The sequence below is a fragment of the Pygoscelis adeliae genome, unplaced genomic scaffold, assembly GCF_000699105.1.
Source record: "Pygoscelis adeliae isolate BGI_AS28 unplaced genomic scaffold, ASM69910v1 Scaffold42, whole genome shotgun sequence".
Lineage (NCBI taxonomy): Eukaryota > Metazoa > Chordata > Aves > Sphenisciformes > Spheniscidae > Pygoscelis > Pygoscelis adeliae.
The window spans coordinates 8,263,304-8,288,425 of NW_008824283.1; the positions used below are offsets into that span (position 1 = coordinate 8,263,304).

At 38.4% G+C, this 25,122-nt stretch overlaps 1 protein-coding gene across 1 annotated transcript in view; it reads left to right on the forward strand.

Annotated features, from left to right (window-relative positions):
* Positions 1-25,122, forward strand: part of SPIRE1 (spire-type actin nucleation factor 1) — a 125,228-nt gene that overhangs the window by 72,454 nt on the left and 27,652 nt on the right. The window contains exons 4-6 of the mRNA XM_009318579.1: positions 7,544-7,669; positions 17,845-17,928; positions 19,021-19,185. Of these exons, the coding sequence (XP_009316854.1) occupies positions 7,544-7,669; positions 17,845-17,928; positions 19,021-19,185 (375 nt within the window). The remainder of the gene's footprint in view (positions 1-7,543; positions 7,670-17,844; positions 17,929-19,020; positions 19,186-25,122) is intronic.

Genomic DNA, 25,122 nt, shown 5'->3' on the forward strand with positions numbered 1-25,122 from the left:
ATGTAAAGGGTGGTTCCACAGCTTAATGGGCTGTTAGCTAAACAACTACAGGGAGCCCTGTGAATACGTACAGCCACTCCCCTTCTCCTTTAATTATCCAGTTTTATCATGTTTCCCCATCTACGCCTCTACTTCGCTTCTGAAGCTAGTTTTCTTACCCAGATGCCTCCATCCTGTCCTTCACGCTGCTGCTCCTGCATGAAATGCAGATGCGTGCGCGGTACAGATGAGAGCTGCTGAATGTACACAGAGCTGTTGCCTTGCTGTGAAGCAGAGAGCTTTAGAAAACGGTTGCTGCTGACAGGCTAACTAGTGGTTTTGCTAAATGTTGCAGGGGTTGACATTTCATGTAAAAGAATGGGAAAAATATAAATTGTAGGATTTCGCCCTTGCTCATGAATAATCCCATTGATGTTCCACTGAACAGTCAAAGAACAAGAGCTAGCAAATTCAGATTACTGCATATTTATATTATTAATTCCTCCATTATTCTGCTAAGAACCAACGGAGCACAGTTTCTCTGAAACTAAGAGAGAATGCAGAATTGTTTTTCACTTAATTGGCTCTTTTGAAACAAGCCTCTTTGAAAAGCAGGATGTTGTTAGTCCACTGTGTAAAGACAGTGTAACAATATAACTAACACATATTCCAGAAACAGCTGTATGCGGGGGGTGTGTTTGAGGGGTAAAAATAGCTTAGTAGCTTTCAAGAAGAAACGAGAATTTACACGAACGCAGCTTTGTCAAGAAGTCTGCATTAGCACGTAAAATTAGTCAGTCACTGAAAAATTAATGTCAAAATGTCCAGTGGAAATATCATCGTCTCACAAAAACATAGGTTGACCTTCGTTTGAAGTCTATTTGGATAGTCAAGGTCTTCATTCTGTACTTACAAAGCTAATAAAAGAGTAAGAATAGGGTTCACTGAGCATGAAAAATACAGGATTGGGCTTAAAAATTGAAATGTAGTCAGTAATGTATACTGTAGTTTGCTTTCCATTTCTTAACGCCTGTGTAAGTTTTAAATGCTTTCAAAAGTGTTCATACTGTGTTAAATATTTGTAAGACTTGTTTCCCTAATTATATACATATATTACATTATATTATATGTAAAAGTAACAGAATACAAATTGTCTTCCCCTTTAATTGTTTCTGTCATTGGAAAAGGTTCAAGATTATAAGTGAGACAGTTCAGTGAAGTGTTAGTCTTGCAGTTGCTGTCTGTTGAAATTTTATCAAGATTCTCATCACTGCTTAAATTCAGTCTAATAGCATGGAAAAGTAGCTAAGACTCTTCAAATAGCTGTGCAATGTAAGATTTTAAGAAAGAAAGTGAATCACAGTGCTCAGCACCTCAAGACAATCAGTATCTGGAGGAAACGGTGTCAGGACAGATACTCTGTTTAGAAGAAAATAGTGGAGGAGAGTCCTTTACCAGTTTCATCCTAAGCATTGCTGAATTGCTGAAGTTTTGCTTTGTAGTTCTAAAAACAACTACAGCATATGAAATGGCACTGCAGCATTTCCCAAACACAGTCTACCCATGTGAGTCTTTCAACTTTACTTCCACACTGACTTAAGTTTTGACTCAGGAGAGCATTTGCAAACATTTGTTAGTCCATTCCTGTTTGACATTTAAGCATATATATAAATAATTTGCTCAAGGCCTTTAATCCTCAGAGTTTGCAAAGCAGAGGGTAGTTAATGATGATGAAGATTGTATGATATGGAGAACCGGACACTTCTTTAAGGATCAAGATCTTATGCGAAGCACTGTTTTCAACCCTTGCATCATCTAATTCCCATTTGCAGTTTTGGCTTTAATTTCAGCAGCTACATTTTCTTCTTCTTTTTACAGTCCTGAAAGAGGGAACCATCCAAGGCCACTATTTCACCAAATTGTACTTGTTATTGCTAAATGCAGTAGCTTTGCTGCTGCATTTGGGTTTTCATATTAGAAAGGAAAATCAGTAAAGAAAGAATGTATTTGTTAAGCCATTTTATGGGGAGAATCACTTGAACCATTAAATTCTGAACTTGTGTAAGTAGAGAACTGCATAGTTCTTCTCTTGTCCACCTCAAAGCAATGAAAAACATGATCAAAACAACAAATACCAGTGCAAGGGGAAAGCCTTACCAGATTGCTGGAGAACACTTAAATAATGAGGTAGATGTGCTTGACACCTGCAAATTAGCAATTTGCCTCATTTTCCACAAAACCTACCTTTTCCTTGAGGTGTGTAAAATTAATTAGGAGCTCATATGTCAAGCAGTTGGACGTTCCACGGCACTTGCAAATGATAATTTAAAATATCAGTTTAAAAAGTTACAAAGCTTCTGCAGGTAGCTCTCTGGGAAGAGTAACTTTCTGTGAATACTTTCTGTACTTTCTGTGAATTATTTTGTGGATTAATAGCTAACTCTGCTCCCATTCCTTTTGTCTTATCACAGCCTTACCTCGCTAGTATTCCCCTAAAGTCCTTTATCGGAGGGATCAGCTAATCCTTGGCCCACTGCGGTTACAAGTGGCGGAGCCAGGGGCAAATCTCTGCCTGGAAAGTTTGAGAGAGCAGCTGTGAACTGGTAGGGAGCCCGCAAGCTGGCTCCAGGTGTCGTGAAAGCCGCCTCAAAACTTGCACTGTGCCTAAGTTCTGTGTACTATGTACAGAACCTGTCCTAGCAGGCAGAAACATCTTGCAAACTCATGTCAAAACACTTCTTATTCCTCTGAACGGTCCATCCCTTAATGTTATTCTGGATAATAAAGCAAAGCAAAATGCTCGGTTGAGTTTTATAAATACACAGCTATTGTCTTGGTAAGATTTTTCTGGTGAGGCAGATGGCCCCTTGAAGTTCATATTCATAGGTATAAAAGGATTTTTTTTTTTTTTTTAAAGCCTAATCACAAGGTCTAGTTTATCTGCACGGAGATAAAATCTTTCAGAAAATAACCTTAACTTGGGAAGCCGTCTCAAGCTGAGTTTTATTTTTTGAACCTGTTGCAGTACCATACTGCAAAGGATGAGGCAGATACCTAGTACAGTTGCATGTTCAGTGATCTGTTGGTTAAAGTAATTTCTTCTTGTTGCTTAAGAAAAAGTACATCTTTTAAGTCTATGTTAATACTCCAAGGCTTTCAAAACACTTAACAAGCCTGGCATTTGCAGGCTGGTAGTATGTTTTACATAATACCAATAGCTTGTCTTTGTGGCCCATGGGAAAAAGAAATCCTTTTCTTTTTTTGTGGTGCTTTCATATAGGCCCTCTGCCCAAGATGGTTGCAAGTGGAAACACTTTTTGTCTTTTGAAATCTTAATTCCAGCAGGCCAGGTGTTTTGATGAAGCTTCCAGTATATATCTACCCAAAAAGGTTTTGCAAAACCTACCTGAATTTTAGTGGATGAGTCAGTTGTATTTTTTGTAATTTTATGGAGCCCTTGATGGAATGTATTCAAACAAATGCAAGAAACACTGTTCGATCTCTTCGGATGGTTAAATTGTGATTTCTGTTAACGCTGCTTTGGCTTGGTGTACTCTGTTTCCTAGTCTATTGAGGATGAATTTGGATAGAGGAGCTGGCAAGGCTATGGTATTTACATAATGTGGGGTTTTTTTTCTGTGAACCCTGAATGTGGATGGAAATTCTCTAATCTTCTTAGTGATCTATGCAAAGATTGAATGCTTTGGGTCAAGCTGGGTTTTGGATAGGCTCAGTTAGGAAAAAAAAAAATAAAAACAATCCCTGCTCTTCACAATGATTGCAAATGGAAATAGTTACAGACCGAGCTAGTTAATGCTTCGGTAGTTGATAATATTTTTGATATTTCACCAGTTTGCAAAGACCACATAATTTGTTTTCAACCATACTTTTTGAGACAACTTGGAAACAGAACAAACAGCCCTTGTATTAAGCTCCGGGCACTGTTCGCATTCATTCCCCTTAGGATAGTTTTATCATGAGGGATGAAAAGGCAAGTGTCAGAATAAGCAACATACAGAGGCTTCCTTTCCTCGATGAACTCTGAATGGCTGGAAAAGACTGCAGACCTGATCTTAATCCTTCTTGCACCATGACCACTGTGACATGGTAAGAGGAGGAGGAGTTCATTAGGTGGCTGTCCTTTCATATCTCAATTATTAAAACATTCTGACTGTGATTTTTGTGGTGTGTTACAGTAACATAGCTTTTCAAACACTACTATCATAAAATTTAAAAAAAATAAAAATCACATCTTTAAAGTGGATAAATATCCTGAACTCAGGCTAGAAGTGACATTTCGTACTTGATTTGCCTCACCTACCTAGATTTTGCAGTATTTTTTCATGTAGAAGTTATAGCTTGTCAGGCGCTCTGAACAACATGCAAGTACAATATATTACAGTGAAGGGGAAAAAAAATCGGTCTGTCCTATTTGCATTTCCCTTTTTCTTCAGGCTTACCTTCCCCAATCCAAAAACTTATGCTAAGTCACTTGACTTAATGTTACCACAAGGGGTTTTTGTATGTAATGCATCTCCACATAATGTAAGATCACTCAGAGACTGACTTTTTTCAGAACATGAAAGTTAGTAGGAGCTGCTGGCCCTCGTTTAATACCTGCAGCCTAACGTTTACAAACCAAATGGTTAACTTTTTATGTGGTTGCTTTTGTAACTAAGTTCAGCAGCAGGTGTTTAATTTTTTTTGCTTTACTTCATGTTCCATAATAGAATCAAGATTATATCCATCCCCTGCTTGAACTTGCCACTGCTGCATTTCAGTAACTTTCTCAATACTTGATGCAAATTGTTTCTAATTAACATGCTTCTAAATAAAGAAAAAAAGCATTCTTAAAAACCTGTGTGCAATCTGTATAATAATAAAATTTTATTCTCGGCTATGGAGACTTGTACCACTTTATGACCTTTTTGAAATCGCTGTTGTTGTTATTCTTATAGTTATTGTTATTCCTGTAAGTGGTGTATTTTAGAATGAAACCCTTTTTATCTGTGCTATAATTAATAACCAGAAATATCTTACTGAAAACATAGTAGGGCAGGTAAGGACATGATTAGTTATTGACAAAAAGGAACACAAATGAACCATACTCAGAATTTGGTCTTTTAAATGTTCTGACTTTTCATTAAGTCAAGGGAAATATTTAATAGCTTCTATCTTTGTGGTATGTGTTGTCACTGTAGCACACATTACAGGTGCATCTGTTTCGTTTTTTCTCCCTTTAGAATCATAGAATCATTAAGGTTGGAAAACACCTCTAAGATCATTGAGTCCAACCATCGACCCAACACCACCATATCCACTCCTCCTTTACCTGCAAAGGAGATTGGTTGAAAAGGAAAAAAAGAAAAGAAAAAAAAGGGGGAGGGAGGGGGGAAGAAAAAGGAAGAAAAAAAAAAGGAAAAAAAAAGAAAGGAAAAAAAAAAAAAAGAGAAAAGTGGTTTTTTTTCTGCCAACTATGTCCTTGTGATTATCCAGAAATAAATTTGAAGAGTATAAGAAAATTTTGGCCATCATCGTAAAGCAGTATAAAATTTGGGAGAGAGGAATCAAGGGCAGTTTTGTGAACGTCTGCCTTGCATTCCCAATGTATAAGGAAAGTATATAGGAAGGAAGGAAAATACACACATACATATATAAACTTTCCTTATATATATTCTTTTTTACAACTAGAAGGAGATACATATATGGATACAATAATCAGAATAGGATATTGCAGGAATCCAAATTGTGCTTGTAAAAATCTATCAAAGAAGTTGAGCAAATCTGACCACTGAACTCTGTATTGTTATACTAATTGCAAGAAATAAAAGATAACAAGGGGCCTATGGCCTTAGAAAGCAACTTGTCAGTGAGACTGAGCCAATCTAAATCTAACTGCAACCAAAAGCAATTGTTCAGCCCTTCCTCCCTTCCCCGCTCTGGCAGCGTATTCCCCTTGCTCCTTTTTGCCTGCGCTACTATGTGTGTGTCCGTGCCATGAAGAATAATTGTCTCCTGTTCCACTTCCTTCGCGTTGTTAATTTTTGTCCGGGTGAGTAATCCTCTCTGAGTTAGGGCGCACACTCTGGTGCCAGCATAAGGGCATCAGTGGACGCGTACAGCTGGAGGCCACAGGACCACACCTTTTAGTGGCAGTATGGATTTAAATCAAATTGAAAGCAATATGAAAAAGTAGCCCGAGCTTTACATGCATTGTGCCCCTTGTAACCACAGTGTTCACTGTAATAACAGGAGCGATTTAGACAAATATGCCACTAGGCTAATTAAGGGCTCTTCTCCTAAATAGGCTTTTGTCTCAAGCTTTAGTTCTGGAGATCTGAATGTAGCCACCTACTGCCTCAGGTTTTGGCTTGTTCTTAGTTTTAGCTCTACAGCTATAAAACATAGCTCTCTATATATTATAACTAGCTCCTGTAAAACCACAATAACAAGACAAATTTTTAGGCCTTGGTTAAGATTTTGTTTTATTTTAATATATACACCAGTATGATATATGATATGGGTGCTCTAGTTTCGGCTTTGGGGTTTTTTTGATTTAAAACTGTTTAGGGAACAAATTATAGATGTTATTTTGTTCTGTCCGTTTCCAGCAAAGATTTCCATGATGAATACTTACAGGTGATGGATGTGACTTAGGGGAAAAAGATACTACAACTATTAGTGTCAGTGCTGAGCTATTCTACAATAGTAGAAGCTGGATGTTCGTGTTCATGAAGCTAGATGTTGCTCATACCATTCAGGTTTTCTGATGTATAAAGGCTGGTTTCAGTGAAACTTCTCTTCAGAAATGGGAACTGCATGTTTTACTCTAAAAGCAATGCCGGACTGACTGCTTAACAGTAGTTGTGAATGATTATTAGTGATTTGAGTAGGCTTTCAGAGTTTTGCAAGTTTAGTGTATATGAAAACATCTATCAGTGTTTCTTTACCTCAGCTGTGCCTGTGTCTGGAAATGTTTATGAATGTCTGAGGTGAAGCAATAAGCCTGCTCTTCCATGGCTCTTGCTGATTTTTAAAATCTTTGTACTGCTTGAAATAAATTAAATCAGACTTTCAGCTTGACGATTACACTTTTTTCCTTGCTTCACCTTCTGTCCTTTCATAAATTGGTAGGGATAAGTTCTCTTCCACATTCATAAGAAGCTAAACAACACTTACTATTAAAGCTGGTTTGAATTAAGTACGTTTTCCCAAAATTTAATGCTGCGAGATTGTTTTTTTCCCTTCACAATTATGTCATCTTTCTTTTTTCTTTTTTTTTTTTTTTTTTTTTTAAAGTGAAATGGCAATGTCTTGGTTTTCAGAGTTTTCCAGGACGTGGTCAACCAGTCCCTTTACCATCCTTATAGAACACTCCTCATAAAATAAATGGTAGCAGAAGGTTAAGAAAATACACCCCAATTTCTGCCAAAACTTAAATGTCTCATGGATTTTTGTGCCCTAAATATTCCATTGCATTCGCTTTCATGTTCTCTCATGCTCTGTAGCGTTAGTGAAAGCGATGGGGCATTGTTTTGATATTGCTATTTATTTTTCTCTCTAGCTGTGTGCTGCCCACCTGCCAACCCGATCAGAGGCGCCGAACCACTATCAAGCAGTATGTCGGGCTCTGTTTGCTGAAACAATGGAACTGTACACTTTCTTGGCCAAAATTAAAAGTGCAAAAGAGGTAAGCAGTCTGAGAAGGTTTTCTGCTTTTGAGCTCATTACTGTGTGAATTATTAGGCTTACAAAATCACTTCTGTACCCAGCCAGTAGTGAATGTCAGATGCTTGAGGAAGTTATCTATAGTGTTCAGGGAGAGCAGTTCTACAGCTGAGGTTGTTTTTTCTTTTGGCCTGTAACCATTTACAGATGTCTCATAGAAATTGTTATTAATTGCCACTAGTCTATTTGGGAGTAAAACAGAAGTTTTTCTTGGAGGGTTACACACTGCATACATGCATCCATTCCTACATGCATGTATGCAATGTATTTGAGTCTAAAAGCTTCTCTGGTGTTTCAGGGATGTTGTGAAGCATCAGAGCTTTGCCTGTTGTTCCGCAGCTCCTTCTCATGCCTGCCTTTGGCTGAGAATTACCTGAGATTCTTCTTGCTCATATTTTGTCCCCAGTCAGCAGCTTCCCTTACCTTTGATGTATGATCAGCTTATTTGTCTGTCACATAGGCTTCACAGCAGAGCCAACTTAAAAAAAGAAAAATTTCTGCCTGTAGATCGTGGTGCTTATGTTTACTGCCTGCTTGGCTGTCACTGGTGACTACTGAGAGGCCATCCTATGAACCACTGCAATTAAATGGTCTGGCTGAAGAATAACTTTGAGGGTGGGCGGATGATTTTTAATGAAGATAGTTTCAGTGTTCTGGCCTGCAGAATAGCTCCATAAACAATTGTATTAACACAGTGTGGGTGTTGATTGCATTGGAAAACTGGTGGGTGAGGGGAAGGGCAGGAAGGGAAACATGCTGCTTAAAGCTGGTTTCTTCACCCCAACTTGTCAAGTAACGACACTTTCATAATTTTTTTTTTTTTATTAAATCCCTGAAGGATTTTCTTTTCTTATGTAAGTCAAGATTTACAGTACCTTTCAAAAGCAGGATAAGATTTTACAGGCTGATCTAAAAATTTTGCTGCTGGAAGAGGCAGAGCTGTTCCACCCACACACACATGCTCCCACTGTTTTACTTCATCTGGTTCTAGGAAACAAACACAGGAAATACCAAAAAAAAAGAGGAGTCATTCCTTGTCAGGTTAATGAGCTGAATCAGCTCATCAGAGAGTCAGATGAGCCTCAGAGCAGCACAAGAGAGCTTTTATCCTCACTCTGGTAGTGGAAGATGCAAACCAGTCAGAGGCATAAGGGGCTGGTGCTGTCTTTTCTTCCTGGTCGAGATGCATCCCTCCATGGGGGAGAATCCTGCAGAGATGTTTTTCTGTTGCACAGGGTCAAGTTTCACCTCCACTTTTCCTCCAGTCCTACTCAAACTGAAAGCAATTTTTAAACTGAAGCAGTATCATACAAGGATAAATTTGACAGTGTCAGCATGGCTAAAGAGCCACCTGTTTTCTGAAGTGCCTGTGTTAAGGGTTCACCTGCATCCAATGCCCCTGATACAGAGAGCAGACAGGATACAGTGTCTCCGTGCTAAATCTGTCTCCCGAACCTTGACATCATTAATTTCACACCTTGGCTTTTGAGTGCTCCTTAGTGTTCTGACCACTGGATATACTAATTGAGGGACCTGTGCTAGAAACACCTCAACTAACAGGTATTGCAAAGTCCATGTTGAGGCTCAAAGATAAGACCCTTTCGAGTTCTTCTTTCTGCTCAGAGAGGAATTATGTTTCCAGTAGTTCTTGAACATTTTGGCCACAGTAAGCAGTAATAAGGCATCTCTGTTGTCAATGTCAAAGTAAAATATTGTGGTTTATAACCATTTAAAATTAAGTCTTAATATTTTTTTTTAAATTTATTAAAAAAGTAGAGGGGTGTTTTGAATTTGCAAATTATTTAATCACCTTGTAATTGGACGTAAAAATCCAACAACATCTGATCAGACCATAGAGCATACTATGAGTTAATCCCAAATGAAAGAAACCATTTGCCTCTCAAAGGCTATTAGAGATTGATTCAAAGCACATTTAGGTCAAAGGAAGTAATCCTTGTAGATGGAATTTTGGCCCTACTGAAATCAGTAAGGCTTTTATTGCTGCACCTAACCAAGGCCAGAATTTTGATCTTTTGATTTAATTTTACTCTGGATCAGTCCCCCAGTAGGCATACAAGAAGTGTCCAAGAAAATTATCTTACAAGCAGCTTTGGAATCTGAATACTTCGGTTTTACGATGCGCTTGATCCTTGCTTATAGCTTTTATCCAGCTATGGGTTTGGAATGTATTTAATTTTGAAAATAATGTAGCGTACAAAGAAAAAAATAGGTATGAAGAAAATATGAGGTGGAATGCTGTAAGTCTTGTTACACCTTTTTAAAATGACCTCTATAGTTTATATTTGAGGCAAGCAGGAATCATATGATCACACTAGGTTTGTGCCAGTAAAAGCTGTGGTATTGTTTATATGCTCTTCTCTCTTGCAAATACATGGAAGAATCTTAATTCATGAGGAATACGGTTAAATACAATTCAAGTCAATAAATTCCTTTTTCTTTTCCTTTTGTTATTTTCATATGAGTATTGGGTACAAAGGAGAGAAACACAATACTTCAGTAAGGACATTTTGTTGTCATGAATTTGTAGTGATTGCACTGGCAGATAAAAAAACCTTATACTGTGTAATAATGTGTTTGTGACACTAAAGATCCAGGAATTTTAAACTGTTAGTTTATTTCAAAAAGTGACAGCTTTATTCAGAGATCTTCCTTTAGAATCCCTCAGACCTAGACACAGTTGTGGACTTGAGATCAAAATGAAATTAAAAACACTAAAAAGGGGGAAAAAATCCTCTAAAATTACTTAAAATAACTTTCCTGTGAATAAAAATGACTTTGAAATTCCTTGGATTCCTTCTAGGGCCACTGGATGGCATCTGGGTATCTGTTTCCCAGGTATATGAAGTTTATAGTTTTTGCTCAGTTGGCGCTTAAACAGCCAAATTCACTGTAGTGGAAGAGGGAGAATTTTTATCTGCAGAAATTCACTTGCTGGGAGTGGACCAAATCTGACCTATCTTATGCTACAGCCCAGGACAGGTTTAGAAGGGAAGTACACTGTGAAAGAGGCAGAAAAAATATTGCTGTGATGCTGTTTTCAATTTGGCACTATAAAAACGTGTCAGGATTTTGAAAGTTACAGGATTTCATGAGGGATAGATCAGTAGGCAGGAGGGATAGGCCTATAGGGTTGTAATATGTTTTGTTACTAATATATACACTGAGTAGTTATGTGCTTTTCAGTCTGTCATTGTGAACATCACTGTCATATAACAAATGGAGCATAATTTCAGAAAAGGTTTTACTGGCATGCATTTGGGTGAGTGCATTAATCAGAAATGATGAAGCAATGAGTGAGCTGTTCCGGTCATATCAATGGATGTCAAATAAAATGTTTTAGGCACTTTGTCGCATACTTGATGCCATGTGGATTTTATTTCCAGTCTGATTCCCTGTGGATGAAAGGTCAGCAGTAAAGCTGACTTGCAGACAGGGAGATGGTACTTCCATTCTTAAAGAGAATGAAATGTTTAATGTAGTGGATGCACAGGACAGGACTCAAGCCAGAGTTGAGAAAGGTGTGATACTATTATTACAATAGTAAAAAAAAAAAAACCAAACAAAAAACCCAAAAAACCAAAAACAGTAGTAAAAATACGTATTTCTGTGGAATAGCAGCAGCATCTCCAATGGTAGGGTTGAAATTAAGTTAACTAATCTGACTAACTTTGCATCTTTTTGCAAGGTGAAATTTTTCTAGCAAGTTTACTGGGGTGTTTTTCCAGCTTGCTGGCAGCATCTGTATGCTGCTCAGGCTCTGTGAAAGGTGCCCTTGCTGCAGATCCACCCTGGGTACCATTTACTGCCATCCAGAAGTGATCTTTTGATGGGCCAAGACCTCCTAACTCTGTGTCCTGCTGTTTAAGCATTTACAGCTGATGACAAAAATGGAGTACAGCTTGTTTCTCATCTCAAGCAGTGAGCTTTTAAAATTGCAATAGGAAATTTCCACAAAAAGCGGGTCTCCCCCTTTTTTTTTTGGTTGTGTGTGAGGAAAGATGGCCAACAAGGTGGAGGAAATGCATGCGTGTGTGGTGAGGGGGAAGACAGTTTGAGTATCTGCTAAAAATGGACCTCATGTAAAAGAAAAGATTCATCTTTTTCAGGATCATCCAAAAGTCATTGATATCACCTTTGTTGGCACCTAGCCATAGACAGAACTGTAGGTACAAATAAGTGATGTCCATGAGATATGGACTCCCATGTTATATGGAGTATCTGAAAAGGTCGCACACATTGCTCAGAAATGGCATCAAGTGTGACAGAGAGACAGGGAGAGACTATGCAAGCATAGGAATGCAGAAATTGCTGCTCTGGATCAGACCGGGGATCCACCTGGTCTGCTACGCACATTGTGAACCTGCTTTATTGAGGGAATATCTGCCCTAGTCCTCCTTCAGCTCCCTGTTACTGCCCAGTCTTGCCTTCTACTGGAGTTAATGCTCCACGTGCGCTTAATGGCTGAGTGGGCCAGCAATGTGCCCTTGTTGCAAAGAAGCCTTATGGTGTCCTAGGCTACACTGGGAGAAATATTGCCTCCAGGTCAAGGGAGGTGATCCTTCCCCTCTACTCAGCACTGGTAAGGCCACAGCTGGAGTGCTGTGTCCAATTCTGGGCTCCCCAGTACAACCCAGTACAAGAGAGACATGGACATACTGGAGAGAGCCCAAGGAAGGGCCACGAAGATGAGGAAGGGACTGGAACATCTCACATATCAAGAGAGGCTGAGAGAGCTGGGGCTGTTCAGCCTGGAGAAGAGAAGGCTCAGGGGGATCTTACCAATGTGTACAAATACCTGAAGGGAGGGTGGAAAGATGATGGAGCCAGGCTCTCTTCAGTGGTGCCCAGTGGCAGGGCCGGAGGCAATGGGCACAACCTGAAACACAGGAGGTTCCCTCTGAACAGCAGGAAACACTTTTTCAACTGTGAGGGTGACTCAGCACTGGCACAGGTTGCCCAGGGAGGCTGTGGAGTCTCTGTCCTTGGAGATATTCAGAAGCCAGCTGGACACGGTTCTTGGGCAGCTGGCCCTGGGTGGTCCTGCTTGAGCAGGGCAGCTGGACCAGCTGAACTCCAGAGGTGCCTTCCAACCTCAACCGCGCTGTGAGTGGTACAGTAAATGCCAATGCCAGCCTGTAGCAGAGCTAAGCATTTGTGAGTGGGCTGTGGGTGATAAACTCCACAACTGGCAGAGCTGTTGCTAAAAGACACCACGTGATGCTGGCCAGCATAAAATACAAGAAGTGTCCAATAGGCAGATGTGTCTTAATCTGCTGCAGTAGGTTTGACTCGTATCTCAAAAATTTTTAGAGATTGATGTACACCCTAAAGCATCAAGATTAATATTCCTTCCAAACTAATTAAGACTTTGTGTATTTTTATAATTGCCTACATCTTCGATTCAGTGAAGTCCATGTTCATCAAAAACTCATCCATGTTTTCATTATCCACAGTATGCCTGGTAATTAAGTTTTTGGTAGAATACAGGTAAAGCTCCCAACCTGTCATCTGTATACTGTTCTTTTAAATCACGTCGCCTTTCACTTCTGTCCTTTCTGATGTAAAAACATAATTCTTTCAGTCTGCCTGGATATATTTCAATCTGATCTGTATAAAAATGTAAACATACAAATTCTAATTAAGTACATGAGTGGAAATGAAATTATTCCTTTCCTTTTCTCCTAGTTTCATGCCATGTAAAGACTCAATTGGAAAACAGTTAATTAAAAAAGTCAAGTGTTACTTTCCATTTAACGTGGCTATACTGGTGTATTACTTGTACAAAATATGATAATAGAGGTAGTTAATAGGTATCTAAAAAATGTTAATGGCTAACTTATTTTGGAAATATGGTCATTAGCCAAGTTACTCTTAATAGTCTCATGCCCATAAAAGCTGTTAAATACCCTGCTGCTTGGATTTTCAGAAAGCACAGCTGGAGAAAGAAATTTATTCACAAAATTTTCTGCTCTTAACTTCACTTTTGTCCTTCACTTTTGTCACTTCCAGGCTTCTGGTGACTCTGCTTTTGCAACTGTGTTGTCGTCAGGCTTGCGGCCACATCATGATTTGTTTGATCCCTCAGTTTAGGAGGTTTAATAAGGGAAACAGCTGCTGTTTTAGTTTTGTGGTTTGGTTTGGTTTGGTTTCCCCTCTTAAATGATGCAGGCACTGTCACTCAGTAAGTGTTACATGCACTCGGTTTGGGGTTTTTTGCCGCCTCTTAAACAGTTACCTTGAGCAGCATCGTGACTATTGCCCTTTCCAGAGCTGAGCAAAGTGCGTCGACCCATACCACTATATATGAAGAACTTTGTCTGATATCCACTCGAGAGGTTTCCAGGGACTGATTTAACTGATCCTATTCCCATGTTTTAATTGAATGGGGCTTGGGTCTTTTCAAAGAACTAGAGTAATGCTGCTGGCCAAGTCCTTGGAATTTAAACCCAAGTTGGATAGCTGAATATATAAAAGCAGTTTTCCCCCTATGTACAGGTTATATATTTTTAAATTGAGCCTAGAGGTGCAAGAATATTTTATTAGTTTCACAGATAGCAGCGTAAGAACTACTTGCATCAGTGAACAAATGATTCCTAATTAAGAATATAAACTGGAAACTGCAGTAGACTGTGTTCTGCAGTGGGTGAAAGACAAAGTCCAGATCTGGATTCCTGAGAATACTGTCTTCATTAAAACATTGTGTTTTCAAGAGCGTTTTGTGGAAGCGAGTCTTTGACGCTGTGCTGACAAGTATCTTTATATAAACTCCCATCTGTCACCGAGCACAGGAGAGTGCGTCTCAAATGTGGGACACGCAGCAGCAGCAAATCAACTGCCTGCTTTTCATAGTGCAGCAAGACATTTGAAGACATTTGGTATTTTTATTACTAGCTTTTGTCACAAAATGCAGTTTTTTACAAAAAAGGCCAAATGCTGTAATGATTTAAAAAAAAGCCAAAGCTGTTGAAACACTCGCTTCCTACACATCCAGCCCTTATTTCCTGAATGAACGCCCAGGCTGTAGTAGGTGAATCAGGTCTCTGGTATGGGTCTGAGGTCCTGGGACCATTTAGAAAAACCCTTTTAAGATGTTTCTGCTTTCTGAAATGGAAACCCATTTAGGCCATGTATTTATTATACTGTAATAGCTGCTCTTAATCCATTGTCCCAAGGGTAAGTACAAGTGGCAACAGCAGCTGAGGCTACTCACAGGTTTTGGATCACAGTTAAGTTCTGACAAATGGTCTCTTGTATTGTAAATGTGTTGGTTTCCATAATTTACGATTGAAACAGATGCCGAAACCCACTGATGCTGGCTGGGGGTGCTGGAGGGAAATGATAATATTTCATTCAGTCTAGAAGTTTAAATGTAATCATTTGTCACAGTGAATTTATTCCTTCCTAAGCAGCACCTGACAGGTGTGGAAGAGTTAAAGAAACCTTCCTAAGCACTGGCTACAAGGATAGAGCACTTGCTGTTTCTTTTTCTTCCCAATACTCCAAAGCTTTCTAATTTCTATAACGATGGAAATTGCTTTCCTTTCTACTGTTCTCCACTAATTGCATGGTGAGCTTCGTTTAGGGGTTTGAGCCGGTGCTGGGGAGGGGAATGAACTATCCCTACGAAGTGGGTGTCTGTGCTGGTATGAGGGAAGCGTCTGGAGCACTTGGCTAGGATGGGAAAGAGCAGGAGCCCAGCTTTGGCAGTAGCCTGTGCTTTTATCGGCGCATTTGGATCATAAAACTGCACTTTGAGAGACTTACCTCTTGGCTTGCAGGTTTTGCTCTTGCAACTCTCCAGTGCATGGTAGCCAGCATCACTTACACCTGTGCTTTCTCAGGTAGAAACTCCCCCTCAAGCTATGTTCCAAAGAAACTAATTAGATGGTTGCCTTATTTGGAAGATCTTTCAGCTCTTCAGGGTTCCCCCCCCCTTGTTATTTTCTGCTGTTAGGAAAAACAGGTTGTAACCTTTTTAGCTTCATGGAACATTTATGTCAGTCAAAGGCATGAGCCTTTGGGCATAAACAAGCCTAGTAAACTGTATGGTAGGGAACACATTGCTGAGATGGGTAATTGCTGCAAATCTTGTTGAACAGTCGAAGTAAAGGTTAAGCAGCTGGAACATGTTATTTTTTAAAAAATTAAAGTGTACCTTCCAGTGTGGAAAGGAGGAGCAAATCTGACAGTTGTGACCTCATTTACTGAAGTTAGCTTTTTGATTACAAAGAGGAAAAGGAGAAAGTATCAGAATGATTTTATATTTTGCAGTTTATCAATAAAAGCAGTTTGCAAGAAAGCAAGTAATTTACAGTTCACAGATACTATATTTGAAATGATTGCTGCAACTGTATGATACAGAACAGAAGAAACCCTGGACAGCAAAATACACAGAAGTGAGGCCTTTATGTTACTCATTCTTTCCATTTTTCTTTTTTTTCCCTTGCAAAAGGGTGATTGCCTCTAAGTGTCAGCCTGACTGCTGACTGCAGTGACAGGACCAACACAAGTTTCCATAAAGACATTCTTTCCCAATTGGGTATCCTGTGGTGTTACTGCAAGTCATGCCAAAACATTCCCACATTGTCCCATGATATATTTGCTTCTGTGGCGTAGGTGATTTATGTTTTTTTAGAGTCTTCCTGTAAATTATATATTTGATTTTTATAGCGCAATGGTAGTATTTCTTCTTTGATATGAAAGCAAGTGTGTTACTTAAATAAGACAATAAATAACCCATCTGCTTTCTTTCCAAAACCTCTGTGGTGGCTGGCTCACACATGCTATCTCTGTAACTACTAGCTATCTGTTTGGTAGATACTTGCACTCTGTTAAATGTGCAAGTTAAGCACTCTTCCAGTGCTTCCACTTCTTCCACTGAAATGTTGGCAGTTTTGGAACTACTTTCAGGGAAAAAAAAAAGCTTATTTTTAAGTTTTCTGGGAAGCTCAAAAGCTAAATTGAGACTGATTGTTCAGTTCCATTAAAGGACGAGCTTGAGTGCTTAAAAGTGAGAAAAAGATTTTTGATAAATAAATACATCTGTCAGACCTCTGACCTGTTGCTTTTGTGTCATAAAATAAACAAGTAGTTAGCATTTAACTACTCATTTTGAATACATTAGTGAGTACTTAGAAAACAGATCAAATTAAACATGGTTAAAGATTTCCTGGAAAACTCTATGTAAAAGTGGAACGGAGTACTGAGAATTTGTTTGTACTGCTGATTCCAGAACATTTCAATACAGAAGTAAACCAAAAAATAACATTTGAATATGCAGTTGTTTATGTGTGTAAGATCATTTCTGTAAAGCCCCAGCCTTTTAAATCTTTCACTTGCATTTGTCTGTGTGCAAGCTTGCCTATTCTTCAGTCTGCTGTAACTTTAAATCATTTTTCATACTCGTGTTAGTATGAAAACTTTTTTTTTTGCCCCTTTGCAGACAGTCTTTCCCATATTTGCATGATCTGATCTTGTTCATAAATAGCAGTTTTTACCCTTTAAAAGATCTGTTTCTCTTCCTTACATGATTTTATTACTCAGATTTCAGAATCTATAACCATGGTGTACAGACTACTTAATTTCAATATATATGCAAGTCTCTCACTATTCAGTTTAAAGGATTTCTCACAGTTTATTTCTCCTCACAACCAGCTTTCTGGGAATTTCTCCTCCTATAAAAATGAGCTGTCTTGAATTCAACAAATAACAGTAATTTTGGTATGAATGGGATCCTTACAAAGTTGGTAACTTTTTCTGTGTTGTAGCTTAACAAACCTGCTAGGTGGTTGGGGTTTTTTCTGTGCATAGCCCAATTTTAGGAATATTAAAATTTCTATGTATAGTTTTTCCTCTGGCATGCTATTATCTGAAGTACTTTCACACTCAAAACTTAAGATTTTTTTTTTCCCCAGCATTTAAGGTCCACTTTTCAATTAAGAGAAATATATTCAAATAGTATTTCAAGTTACTTTTACAGTATTACTATTCAAGTCATAAAACATTCAGTAGAATACCCAAACAACATAATTTAACAGATGTCAAAAATTAAGTTTCACTTTTACTTGAGAGTAATGCCACCATTCATTTATTGACTCATTTTCTTTTCATCGGCAGAATCTGAAGAAGATTCAAGAAATGGACAAAGAGACAAGTGATGAATCCAGCACAGATCTTGATGACTTAAAAAATGCTGACTGGGTAAGACAACAATTGAATAGTGATTCAGCATCATTGCTAGTAGTTTATATGCCTTTATAATGCTTACCTAAAATTGTTTGGTTTATGTTAAAATCAGTGTCTGTTTTTTTTAACATATGAATCAATGGTAACTCATTACAAGCTAGAACCAAATGGAGTCTCAACCTTCCTTCACAGACAGATGAAACAATACAACTATCCAAGCATTACATTTTTTCTTTAGACTGTTTTCATGGAGAAGCTCTTCCAATTTAAAAAGACTGGACATTTAGACAGGTATCATGCTGACTGCCCTTCAAAGGGGCAGCCAGGCAGCAGGCAGAGCCACCTGCCAGCTGAGTTTCTCCAGTGGTGAAAGAAATATGTTACAGAGAAACTCTTAACAGAAAGTAGCTTGTTTTATTTTCTAGTTACTGTTCTTGCTCGGTCATAGAGAAATATTATGAGGTTCTTAAAAGTACTTGATTTCAATGTCCCAATCTGCTATCCACACCTGTTCTTCTTCCTCTCCAGCCATTCTCGCTGCCCAAAAAATGAGGGGGAGGTGTTCATGTGTGGTGCTCTTATAGGCAGAGCAAAAGGAAGTTGAGTACTGAGAGGGTATTGCTAGACCTTAGGATTTGGAGTCCATTCCAGAATTTCTATTTGAAGAACAACTGCTGGGAAATTTTGCAAGAAAGTTCTGGGCCTAAGGGAAACAAAGTTTCGGATTCAATCACTATTTTAATTCACATAGTGTTAGCTATAAGTCTAGAAACTTTCCTGACATGCTTGCAGTATACTTGACATGGAAATATAGATGTATGGTATGAGAATTTCAAATCTTTTTTCTGTATTATCTTAGAGATGAACATCACTTGAGGTGTGACTCTGCAGTCCTGCTGAGTTGCAACAAAGTTTTGTTACGTTCATGAGGGTTAAAAATAGGCTTATATAAAATAACCACAGATAAAATGGGTTTTGGTTGATGTGTTAAAAACAGCTGTACGTATTTGGTGGTGTCCTGAAAGGGGAATGAACAACTTTGGTTTAATCTGAGGTGGTATTCAAGGATAAGGTATCAAATAAAATTTCTCTCTCTTTTCTCTTCAGGCTCGTTTTTGGGTACAAGTGATGCGAGATTTACGGAATGGAGTTAAACTTAAGAAAGTTCAAGAGCGTCAGTACAACCCGCTCCCAATAGAATATCAGCTCACACCCTATGAAATGCTGATGGATGATATTAGATCCAAACGCTATACCTTAAGGAAGGTCATGGTAAGTCACGAGAATCACTAGAATTTGTCAAATCTGAAATGTTCTTTTCCTTTTTTATCTTATTCTTTTCTTCTCTTTTTTTCTGAGAACCTTGACATCATGATTTCATGTAGATAGTAATGTTCATGGTTTTTATACGGCATCTTAAATTTATGTAGTACATTGAGGGGAAAAATATGAAACCAACAAATGTGTCTTTTGTTTTCCATATGGCAGGCATGTAACATTCTGAAAGACATACCTACCTATCATATGCTTGAACGAATGACTTGTGTTGGTTTTATGGCAACCTCAAGAGTCATATCAAAAGTCCTGTCACACTGAGAGATTGTTTTAGGCTTTTCTTATTAGGGAGAACATTTATCTTTATTTACAACATAATTTTTGGCATTCCAGAATGTAAAGTTGATACACGAGTGATACTGTGATGGGAAAGGAAAACCTCCAGTAGTTGAAAACTTATATTACTTACTACCTACATTACAGTGTTTGAAAACTTATGTACCATGATCTGTTATGAATTTTCAAGGAATACCCTATGTAAAAAACCTTAAATCTTCTATTTGTAGAAGTTCAGCTTAATTATTTTCAGAATATCCTATTGCTGCTTTCGAGTCAAGACAATATGCCAAAGCAAGCTGGACAGTGTTGATGTGTCTCCTCCTAGATACTCATAAAGGTGCATGTATGATTGACTGGAGGCACTCTTTTTTTCAGAATCCATTTGATACTTACTGGTGTCTCCCTGTTCTTTCTTTCCTTTTGGTTTATATTGTGTTCAACATTAAGATGTTCCTGATAAGCTAGCAACTGATCTAAAGTATCCCTAGTAGCACATTTTAAACCCCTTTGTCAGAGGCATGTATTTGGTCAATATCAATATTTATACCTTGCACTTACTTATCTTTGCCTGTTATTGGTTACAGTGGAAGCATCGTCTTAGAATATTCGGTGTCCAAATGTATTTGCTTTCCTGACAAAACCTCACAAAAGTGAGAAAGCCGTGATTCCATCAGAAAAATTCAGAGATGGGGGTGGAGGGGAGATGGGAGAGACAGAAAGTGTGTAGTTTGTTCTATCAGAGATCATTAGAAAAAAGAGTAAAGGAGGAAAAAATTTGAACAACTACATGGGGAGCAAATAAATGAATTCTGTTACAAATATAAATGCCTTTTATGTATGAGCTGACAGTACTTTCCTAATTAAGATCTGGATTTAGACTATCAGATTGTATTTATTTTCTGCAGCAGATATTGCTTAAGTGTTAATACGGTAAAATACATACCCAGGTAATGATGTTATCGGACTTTCCGCTAACAATTCAGAGAACTGTGCTAAGTGTTCATACTACCCACTGCAAAAGAGGAACAGTCCCCTCAGGACCTTGATTACTGTATGCAATCAGGATAGTAGTTTTGTTTGAATGGGAATCGCTGGGTCATCTAATTTTGCTTTTGTCAGACTTGCCTTCAATTCATCTTCTGCGGAGCAAGCTCCTGCCTCTTCAGAAGAGATTTTCTTCATTATATGGTAGGTCTTCGAGGCACAGCTGCTCCTCTGCTCATCCAGACCCTCACTGTAAACAAAATCCCTGCAAGCATCTATTTTTGTCCTGATATCTTGTCTACTAGGTAGATGGTCCAAAGTGACCTCTGGACATAAACATGAATTGGGATTACAGTACAGTACCTGCAGTGCTGTCTGTGACGCAATTGCTGGCTTAGTCTGACAACTGCTAATGATGTTGTGTTAGAAAAATAACTTCTTTCTTATTAGAAACCTTAAATTCAGTAACTTGGATTCTGCTGCAGGGTCAGCTTGAAGAATGTGCAAAGCATGCAAAATAATAAGAGTGCTGCTTGACGTGAAATGTGTGGTGCCTGAAGGATTCACATAGAATTAGAAGTTTAGTTAGATCGCATAAATACAGCATCTTTTAGCTGATGTCATGGGTCAAAGCTGATTATATGTGTTCCCATCAGAGAAAACTGCCATGGTTCTTGAAACGAGGACAAAAGGACAAGAATCCTAAATCTGAATTTTAAGGCAGCCTGGGAAAGATGACTTATGTTTCTTTCTTTCAGTCAAAACAGATGTTTGGCAAAATTTTTATTAAAACCAATTTTTGCTTTAAATCTACAGGTAGTATTTTTAGACTTGGTAGCTTGTGAAAATGCATATGCTACTAATGATAACAAGAGCTTAAGTAAATTTTTTAAGTAGATGAGATGCAACATGAAGTCTTTACAGTTCTTTTTATTAATATAATGCTGTGTTTAAAAGAGTAGCTTTATCTGTACCTGACTGCTCAGTACTCTGAGTAGAAATTAGGAAAGGAACAGATGTTCCTATTAGGTGCATTACTTAGGAACTATTTTGGTGTTTCAGACTATCAAAAGTGTTAACAGAGGCCAATAACTGGAGCTATCTGTTCTCGTCCGTCTTCTGTCATAGTGCAAATATTCAGAATGTTTTGAAGATGTAAAATGTCAAATTCTGGGCTTTTTGTAAATAACTGGTTTCATTAGTTTCAGTGACATTGGCACTTCTATTTCAGTACATATGAAAATAATTCCAAATTTGTCATCTCTGTCCCTCCAATGCAAGAGTCCTTGTTTCTGTGGTTGTTGTGGGAACAAGATAACTTTCATCCTGGCATTTTGTAGTCTTTGCATGTCTACCTGGAGAGATGTAATGCATTTTTTTCCTATGGAGCACTCACTCCCAAAAAAGTTAAAAATTGTGAACATTGGTAGAGTCAACACTTGGAAACAGGGAAGTTTAAGAATTAAATTACTCTTACAGGCTTATTTTTTCCTTATTATGCATATGTGTTAAGCTACAGCTTTTAATTCCATATTGATTCACAATTAGCTCTCTTTCCTGCCCATCTGTTTAGGATGTCTACTTAGGAGTCATCCTAGGTAGAGCAGTGAGCTTTACAGTTCCTAACCATGCTTTAAGGGTATTCAAAGAAGGAGCAACTCTGTGTAAGTACTATGGTTATCCTGTGGTATCATAAACTTCTACCTATAATACTATAATACTGCAGGAACAGCAGTGTGAATACAGTGGCTTACGATGTGAAGTACCAAAGCACTTCCTTCTTGGACACTGCTGCTTGAGCTTGCTGTGTGGTGTCAAATACGCACTGTGTAACAAGTACGTTAACAAAAGCACTATACTGTCTGCATAATGAAAGATGGCAAATAGATATCTACTTATAATACTTTAATTCACAACTGAACTTTATCATGACCTGTTCTGGAAATGATGCAGCATGCCCCCTCTGTCTGTTTCAGTGTCCATGCAATCTCATTTTAAATGAAAATTTCTAGATAGTACGAAACAGTATCAGTTTCATGTTACCTATTATTTAGAGATGGCACTCTCCTATTTAATGCTGTCACCTTTTATAGTGAGACAAATAAATGGCTGAGATAATTGAATGTCAACAGTAAGTGATGTAGTTTTTGTGAAAGTCATATGCAATGTACTTCTTGTTTGGGATCACCATTTTTAAAGCTTGGCTTCAGCCAAAGGTTACTAACTACCATTTGCAGTTATTTCTTTAACTGCAAATCCATATTTATAGATTAAAATATGATGGTAGCAGGTTGTGAGCAAGTAGATGATTACATGGTAATTTTTCTGTGCTTTAGCTGTTTAGACCTCTAAATTTCTGGTTGATTTTTATAATCATTGGTTATGCTTTCCCCACACTGCCAGTTTTAATGCATACTGCTGTACAAAAGCCATTTTACACACATGAAGACTTAGGATAGTTTTACAGTGTTTTGAGGTATTTATTTAAATACTAGTTTGCAGTTGGCGCCAATCTGCTATGTGGAGGGGAAAAAAAAAAGATAATTTTGTTGATTGTTTTTTTTCCCTTGCATGTATCGTGGCTGCATCTGTGCAATATATCTCTGATTTAGACTTTAATCAAGAGCCATTAATTTTAATTAATTAAAAGGAAAAGATGCATGTGAAATTGCTCGTTACTGAGAGAGTTAGTTTGAGTAAAGAAATAGATCTAGTGTGGACAGAGAGGATAAAAGCTTCCTTTCAGTGTCTTCCCTGTGAGGATCTTGTTTGGGCACTGAGTATCAGAAGGTAGGTTCTGCCACCAGCGCTCCTGCTCTTGGCTTGTTGGCTGCAAAACATCCACTTGCTTTGCCACCAGCTCCCCGTGTATCCTGTGGAAAATCACTTAAGAAAATCTTACATTTCTCCTTTTCCAATCAAATGGTAGTACTGATACTAATTATACCCTGGTGGCATTAAGTCAGGGCGTAGAGTGCCCTGAGGTGAAAGGCTCAGAGCCATGTATTATTTATTCCCTATTGTCATGCAGAGGGTTGCTCCCCAGGGCTGGAACAGAGATTATCAGTTTACAAAATGGCTGTTCTGATGGTAATAACTCTCAACTTCAGCTATCAACTTTGACATCTGATGAACAGTAACCTGGGGAAGAGAGACTTCTCATTTCATTGATAATCCCGCAAAGCCTGCTGGCCTCGAAAAATTGCTCAGTCTTTAAACAGAAGAAATCAATCACACCACTTAAAATAATATTCTCCTCATCATAAAATGTCAAATCACTGCTTTATATAAACCTTTGCAATTCTAATTTTTCTGCACTATTTTTAGGAAGGTGATGCATGTTGCAGAGTTTATCAGCTTGGTATTCTCTGCCAAGCTATATGAAATTCACTCTAAGGAAGCTAAGGGCGTGGGTATGGGGAACAAATAGGATTTGGACCATGGCTGGGGTAGGATACCTCCACAAAGAGTCCCCTGGAGGGACTCTGCATCCGCTTCCTTATCATGGAAGGCATGAATGTTCTCTGGGAGGCTGTTGCTCTGCCTCAGCCTGGAAACAGGGCATGTCTGAGGTGAGCAGAGCTTATACGGAAGCTGCATAGCGTTACTGAAGTTCAATTAGGGATCATATTCAGGTGACCTTATGGGCATTTAAATGCATTTTTCTGACTGCAGCATTCCTTCTGGTTAGCAAAAGTGCATGTGATTTGACAAACCAGAGCTGTGTCTTTACATATATTTTCTGGCTACAGAGCTTGTATGAATAGAGTCTCCCAAAGAAAAATGAGCCAACTGACCTTGAAAAAGAAAAAAACAAACAAAAAAAAAAAAAACAAAAAAAAAAACCCTGCTGAAATTTGGGAGCTGTATGCATGGAAATTTAGTGTCGTGGGAATTTCTGTCAAATTGGAGGACAGGGCTGATAGCCAGCTACTGTGTAGTAATAGAAGGTGCTAGAAGGATGTATGGCATAGGATGCTCTCTCCTCCCTGACAGTGCACTTGGGCACTGTGCTGTATGAAGACTGAACCTGACAGGTGGATTTTTTTTAAGCAAATCCATACACTTATTCCCAGTTTACAATTTATAAATTCTTCATATGATAGGAAAACTTCTGTTGCCGCCTTTTATATCCTGTACACATAGTGAATTGCTGACTCTTTCCTGTGATGTCTTGTATATCGTCTTACGTTTAATGAGGTATCAGAGAAAGAAATGTCTGTCTTTCTGGAGAAAACCAAACAAACAAGCAAAGAACCTTCACCCAGCCCCTCTTCTACAGAAATATATGATTTACAGCGAGGAAATGCGCTTCTTGTACTTCCAGTGGCATGCCATGGCATTCTAGTGATTTACTTTCTAGACATATTAACAAACTTTGTTTTACATTTGATTAATCTACAAAGTGCAGGTGAAGAGGTAGCTATGAAATCGTGCTCAGGGCTTCCCTCTCCTTCTGCTGGGATTTACACACAAGGGCACCTCTTCATGGCCAGAGCAGCAGAGACAGGTGGTAAAGACAAAAAAACAAGGGGAAGGTATTTTTCATCCATTGCTACAAGCAAATCATTGGTGATTGTGCCATCTGTAGCTTTGCTTTCCCGTCAGTGC